General features: G+C 36.4%; 1 protein-coding gene across 1 annotated transcript in view; it reads right to left on the bottom strand.

The window, feature by feature from the left end:
* Positions 1–5,282: 5,282 nt before the first annotated feature.
* The window catches only part of LOC114032248 (zinc finger protein OZF-like), a gene marked incomplete at its 5' end in the record, with an annotated part of 3,150 nt that continues 671 nt past the window's right edge, over positions 5,283–7,761 (bottom strand). Inside the window, one exon of the mRNA XM_027847491.1 lies at positions 5,283–7,761. Within this exon, the coding sequence (XP_027703292.1) occupies positions 6,827–7,761 (935 nt within the window).

Here is a 7,761-nt window from a genome sequence, read left to right as displayed (position 1 = left end):
GAGCTGGTTTTATGGGCAGGGGGAACCAATAAAAAAAACAAACCACTGATTAATTTGATTAAAAAAAGAAAAAAATAAATTACAAGTATCAAAAATGAAAAGTGTGAATTCACCATCAATGGAGAGGAAATTAAAGCAATTATTAGGAGCTATTTTGCCCAAATTATATGACAATAAATCTAAGAATGTAAGTGAAATGGATGAATACATAGAAAAATATAAATTAATTGAAAAGGAAATAGAATACTTAAACCACTATAACTTAGACAGAGAAATCAAACAAACCCTCAATGAGTTCCCTAAGAAAAAATCACCAGGACCAGATGGATTTACAAGTGAATATTACCAAACATTTAAAGAACAGTGAATTCTAATACTATATAAACTGTTTGAAAAAATAAGGCAAAGGAGTCCTACCAAATTCCTTTTACAACACAAATATGGTGCCTATACCTAAACCAGGAAGAGCAATAACAGAGAAAGAAAACTATCAAACAATTTTGCTAATGAATATTGATGCAAAAAATTTTAAATAAAATGCTGGCAAGGAGATAACAGCAATACATCACAAATTAGAGGAACGTGGAATAGCTTCTCTGTCAGATCTATGGAGAAGGAAAGAATGTATGACCAAGCATGAGAATAGACAGCATTACAGGATATAAAATGGATTATTTTGATTACATTAAATTAAAAAGGGTATGCAAAGAGGACCTGAGTTCAAATCCAGCCTCAGAAACATAACACTCACTAACTTTGTGACTCTGGGCAAGTCACTTAACCCCAATTGCCTCACACACACAAAAAAGGGTAGGGGGGTTGCACAAACAAAACCAATGCAAAGAGCAGCTAGGTGGCGCAGTGGATAGAGCACCGGCCCTGAAGTCAGGAGGAGCTGAGTTCAAATCTGGTCTCGGACCAAACACTTGACACTTACTAGCTGTGTGACCCTAGGCAAGTCACTTAACCCCAACTGCCTAAAAAACAAAAAAACAAAACAAAACAAAACAAAACAAAAAACCAATGCAGACAAGATTAGAAGGAAAGCAGAAAACTGGGGGAAATTTCACAGTAAATTTCTCTGATAAAGGCCTCATTTCTCAAATACAAGTAATTCCCTAATTGATAAATGGTCAAAAGATATGAAGTCAGATTTCAGACTAAAACAACTTTAAGATATCACTTCACACCTATCTGATTGGCTAATATGACAAATGCTGGAGGGGATGTGGGAAAATTGGGACACTAATGCACTATTGGTGGAGTTGTGAACTGATCCAACCATTCTGTAGAACAATTTGGAACTATGCCCAAAGAGTTTTAAAATCCTTTGACCCATCAATACCCCTATTAGGTCTGTATCCCAAAGAAACCAAAGAAAAAAGGAAAAAGGACCTACACGTACAAAAATATTTATAGCAGTTCTTTTTATGTTGGCAAAGAATTGGAAATTGAAGGGATACCTATTAATTGGGGAATGCAGGAACAAGCTGTGGTATATGATTGTTGTGGAATACTATTTTGCTTTAAGATATGTTGAGCAGGATGCTTTCAGGAAAACTTTCAGAAAGACTTACATGAACTGATACAAAGTGAAGTGAAGAGAACCAGAACATAGTACACAGTAACAGCAAATATTGTACAATGATCAATTGTAAATGAGTTAGCTATTCTCAGCAATACAGAGATCCAAGACAGTTCTGAAGGACTTGTGATGAAAAAAACTATCCATCCCCAGAAAAAGAAGTGATGAAGCCTGAATGCAAACCAAAGCATACTATTTTTAAAACTTTATTTTTCTTGTTTTTTTTTTAATGGGTTTGTTTTCTTTCACAACATAACTAATGTGGAAAGGTTTTGCATGACTGCACATGTATAATAACCTATTGTGATGAATGGAAAGTTTGAGAGATACGACTTCTGGGTAATAATTTTATTAATTATGGCTAGCAAATAATTAATAAAAAGGTGGTCATTTGGCTATCTTCTGTAAACCAAAAACCACTCCTGGAGGCCTCTCGATGTTTATATACCCTTGGAAGAGTGGGTGTTCCAAACAGGTGGCAATCAACTTTGACTGGTTAATAATTAATGACAGAATTAATATTATAATGAGAGATGGACCTATTCTAATGAGGGGCTCAGGGACTTGACCATGATTATGTCACTCTTACTGCCAGACCCCCCTCAGCCCCAGGCAAACTAGAAAAAGGATCTACACCCACCCAACTTTTCAGAATAGAACACAAGGGCTAGATTTACCTAGATTAGATTCTTTTTACACGTTAATCAGAACTAAGCTTTGCCAGTTGGATAGGCTCTGAACAAGACTGAGGAGAATGATAATTCCAATTTCATCATCAGGCTATCTTCAGAGACTGATTTGACCTATTAGAGAATGAGGAAATAGGAAGATAAACAAAAAAACAAAACAAAACAACAACCCTGGATATTGTCTGATATTCAGAGTCTGATCATTCACTGCAAATCCTTTCAACATATATTATATTCATTAGCTGTTTCTCCATTATGAATTCTATGAATTCTGTGATGTTTAGTAAATTCTGAGTCCCACCGGTTAGCCATCTGATATTTATTACATTTACAAATTTTCTCTCCCTGACTTTACAAATTTCTCTATTCTGACTTCCCAGAAGTTCCATAAGGTATATCCCCTTCCCAAAGGCCTTCATACTATATATATGTGTTTATATATATATATGTGTGTGTGTATGTATGTTTTTAAGTAATGCTTTAATGTTTGCAAAGCCCTAGTTACATATATCCATTATGGTATTTGATGAGAGTTATCTTCCTATTGAAGGCCATTCCATATTCATTACATCTCTATGATTTTTCTCTAGCATGAATTTTCTGATGTCCTGTCTTCTCACTGAAGGCTTTCCCTTATTTACTACATTCATAAGGTTTCTCTCTGGTAAGAATATTTGATATACAGGAAGTATGCTAGTCTTAAAAGTGTGCTGTGAATACATTTTCTTTCCAAGAAAGTCGGCTGATCAGCTTTATTGGTACACCCCAGCAGATGGAAATTGCAGCTTATATAATCGATTCTCTAGGTCCTTGGGTGCAGCCTTTCTACTGAGTCCAAGTTTTACAAAACAAGTCCTTTTATTCAGGGGATTTGTTTTGTGAAGTTTGGATTCAGTCAAAGGGCTGCACTTGAAGACCCAGAGGGCCAGACATGGCCCTGAGGCTGCAGGTTCCCCACCCTTGGCATGAACATTCAAGTCCCTTTATTTAGATAATTCCAAACAGCTTTGCAAAACAGTTGGACTAATTCACAGTCCCAAAAGAACGTTACTACGTTTATCTTCCCACATCCTTTTAAACACAGACTATTCTAATGGTTTGTCTTCTTTGCCAATTTGCAGGGTAAGAGGTGAAATTTCAGGGTTGTTTTAATTTGCATTTATTTTATTACTAACTGATTTGAAGCATTCTTTTATATGGTTGGGTTTGCAATTTTTCTTTGAAAAATCATTCTGGGGCAGGTAGTGGCATAGTGGATAGAGCACCGGCCCTGAAGTCAGGAGGACTTGAGTTCAAATCCGGCCTCAGACCAAACACTTGACACTTACTAGCTGTGTGACCCTGGGCAAGTCACTTAACCCCAACTTCCTAAAAAAAAATCATTCCTTCATTACCTCTTGAGTGTTAATCTCCTGGGGAATCTTTGATACTGTTTCTGTTATTTGTCTATAGACAGTGTTCCAAAATCTTTCATGCAGCTTTAAATTTTAAGTTAAAAATTGCAGTAAGTCTTTTGGGACACCATATTATTGAATATCAGGTGCTTAGAGACTTTTGATAAAAAGTTTTGACTTCTCCCCTTCTTACACCAGTTGCATTAATTTTATCAAGGAAAAATCTTTGCAACCTCATCAAACTGAAAAAGTCCATTTTTTCTTTCATAATCACCTGGATCCCTCATTTGGTTAATAATTCACCCCACAGTCATCTGTTGTTTTAGCTCTCTTCCAATTACTTTTATGGAACTTTAATATTCAGGTCCCATATTCATTTTATTTATTGCAGTACATAGTATAGAGTAATGGTTGTAAACTTGATTTTTACAAGACTGCTTTTCAGTTTCCCCAGCAATTCCTGCTGAATAGGATACTGTATCCTGACTGCTTGTATCATGTTGGTATTTTGAAATGTTGCATTAAAGCTTGGTAAGAGACATAGCTAAGTCATTCAGAATGAGTTTAAAGACTGACAATGGAAGGACAAAAAAGGAAAGGAAAACAGACAACCTGCAAAATTTTTGCAATAATAACTCTTCTCACCAACAAACATAGTAGTGCAAGGATATATTGATTTGAAATTGCATTTCTGGAAATGCTAACAGAAAAGGGTGAGGGAGGGGATTGGAACAAGCATACACAGAGGAGGCCCTGCTGAAGTTATGAGCGTGTTGGGTTAATGATACATAAGGAATGTGAAGAGAAAGAGAGCCCAGAGTTAGGAAAAGCCTATAGCCTTATTCCAATTTCTCAAAAGGGTGAAAAAGAGAACAATGACAACTACTGATTTGTATGCCTACTTTCTCATCTATAGAAACATGTTTTCTTACGAATACTAGACACATGTGAACTGATCCAAACATTCTGGAGAACAATCTGGAACTATGCCCAAAGGGCGATAGAACTGTACATACCCTCTGACCCAGCAATAGCACTTCTAGGTCTATATCCCAAAGAGATCACAAAAATGGGAAAATGTAATACATGTACAAAAATATCTCTAGCAGCTCTTTTTGTGGCGGCAAAGAATTGGAAATTGAGGGGAGGCCCATCAGTTGGGGAATGGCTAAACAAATTGTGGTACATGAATGTAATGGAATACTATTGTGCTACAAGAAATGACACTCAGGATGATTTCAGAAAAACCTAGATGTACATGAACTGATGCATGGTGTAGTGAATAGAATCAGGAGAACATTGTACACAGAAACAGCAATATCGTCAATGAAGAACTCTGAATGCCTTAAGCTATGCTCAGCAATACAACGATCTAAGACAATGCCAAAGGACGAATCATGGAGCACACTATCCGCCTCGAGAGGAAGAACTGATATTGATTGAATAGACTGAAGCATGCAATTTTTCAATTTCTTTTTTTATTAGTCTTCTTGTACAAAATGACTAATATGGATATATTTTACATAATCACACATGTATAACCTGTATCTGCTTGCTCATGATCTCAGGGTTGGGAAGGGAAGAGAGGGAGAGATAGAATTTAGAACTCAAAATTTTAAATAATGTTTAAAAACATTTTTTAAAAGAATACTAGATGCATGAAAAAACATTTTTGACAACTGCATTAATGAGGAAATAAATTAATCCTAGTAATCGAAAAGGGACTTCAGAAACCACTGAATCCAGATCACATGCAAAACTTAGTGCCCCCTCCACCACCACAAACCTAACAAGTAGTCCTCTAGCTTCACCTAGGCAAAAGTGCCCCGTTAGGAGGAGCTGATCACTTCCCTCAAGGCTGCCCGTCTTACTTGTGGACAGCTCTACTGTCACGGGGGCTGTCTTAACTTCGAGTTTTTATTACCTCTTCACAATCTGCTCCTCCTTCTACCCTCTGCAATCAAATAAAGATAAACGTTTGTGCAAAGTCTTAGTAAACTACCATGCAGATGGGGAGGGCAGGGTCATATACACCTGCTGCCTCACATTATGCTCTTCTATCCTGAATTTTTCCTATTCCTGGTTTGACACTTCAAATTTCTTCTTTTAACCACACTTACCAGACATGTATTTTATGAGAACTACTTGAGCAGCACGAAGATTTCATTTTAGTTTTTTTAAATTTTCAGTGTGTGTTCCAATGAACCCATGTTCCGTCATTTTGAAGCCAAGATACCGAGTATGTTATTCTCCAGTGTGTTTCCTATGTTTGTTCTCAAGAAATACCTGCTCAAGTTAATAATATTCATACAATTTTCTCCAGTTTGAATCTACTGATACAAAACAAGCAATCTGCCATTTAGAAAAGCCCTCCCTCATTGCTAATTTTTCTATGAAGGAAGACTTAAATGATGAACTTTTATAAATTCTCTGTAGGGAAAGGCTTTGTAACAATTATATTTGTACACTTTCCATCCAGTATGAAATTTCTGATGTCAAGAGAGTATGATGCCCTATTGGAAGGGCTTTCAACATGCATTATATTCATTAGTTTTATCTTTGATATAAAATCTGTAATGTTTACTAAGTTCTGAGTTCCAAGAGTTGACAACCCAAAATATATTACATTCATAAAAGTTTCCTCTCATATGACTTCTTTGATGGAAGTCATATCTCCTTCACAAAGTCCCTCCTACTATCATTTCAGTAAAGTTCCCATTGGTAGTGCTTCAAGGTTTGCAGAACCATATACATATTTTACCTCATTGGATTTTCAAAGGAACCCTGATATCATCCCTCACTTGCAGATGGAGAAACAAAAGCCAAGAGAGGTTAAGTGAGTTGCCAAGAGTCACATAGCTACTAAGGCAGAATTTGAATTCTCGTCTTCCTCACTCCAAATACAGTATTCTTACACACTTAACTACCTAAGTGCCTCATCACAATATTAAGGTTCCTCTCCAGCATTTTCTAATGTTCAGTAAGTATCCCGTTGAAACTGAAGGCTTTCCTGCAATTATTAAGTATCTCTCCAATATAGATTGTGATTCTGAACAAGTTCTAAGCTCCCTTGGATGGCTTTCCCAAATTCATAAAATTCTTTTTCCCCGTTTCTAAGGTGGAATCAGAAACAACTAAATAATTTAATAGAATGAGATTTAATAATATATTTTCTCTGCCAAAAGCTCTTCATTATATTCCAAAAGTTTCTCTCCTGTGTTAAATTTCTGATGTTCAAGGGTAGTCTTCCAAATGAAGGCCTTCTTACGTTCTGATAAAATCTTTCCCCTGTGGATTTTCTGATGTTCAGTAAGAATCATCTTCCCACTAAAAGTCTTCTCACCTTGATTGTACTGATATAGCTTTTCTCCAGCATGAATTTTCTGATGGTGAGTAAGGCTTGCCTTCCCTCTGAAAGCTTTGCCACATTCATTACATTCATAAGGTTTCTCTCCAGTATGAATTTTCTGATGTTGATTAAGTCTTGTCCTCCTAATGAAGGCTTTCCCACATTGATTACATTGATATGGTTTCTCTCCAGAATGACATTTCTGATGTTTACCAAGTCCTGTCTTCTGACTGAAGGCTTTCCCACATTCTTTGCATTCATAAGGTTTCTCTCCAGTATGAATATTGTGATGTTCAATAAGTGTCCTCTTCTGACTGAAGGCTTTCCCACATTCATTACATTCATAAGGTTTCTCTCCAGTATGAATATTGTGATGTTCAATAAGTGTCCTCTTCTGACTGAAGGCTTTCCCACATTCATTACATTCATAAGGTTTCTCTCCAGTATGAACATTCAGATGTTCACTAAGTGCATTCCTTTGATTGAAAGCCTTCCCACATTCATTACACTCATAAGGTTTCTCTCCAGTATGAATATTTTGATGTTCAGTAAGTGTTCTCTTCTGATTGAAGGCCTTCCCACATTCATTACACTCATAAGGTTTCTCTCCAGTATGAATATTTTGATGTTCAGTAAGTGTTCTCTTCTGATTGAAGGCCTTCCCACATTCAGTGCATTTATAGGGTTTCTCTCCAGTATGAATTTTCTGATGTCTTGTAAGTCCTGTCTTCTGACTGAAGGCTT

This window comes from Vombatus ursinus, unplaced genomic scaffold (assembly GCF_900497805.2).
Source record: "Vombatus ursinus unplaced genomic scaffold, bare-nosed wombat genome assembly UNPS02015411.1, whole genome shotgun sequence".
Lineage (NCBI taxonomy): Eukaryota > Metazoa > Chordata > Mammalia > Diprotodontia > Vombatidae > Vombatus > Vombatus ursinus.
Note: the sequence above shows the minus strand (reverse complement) of the source record. Positions and strands in the feature narration are given on the sequence as shown.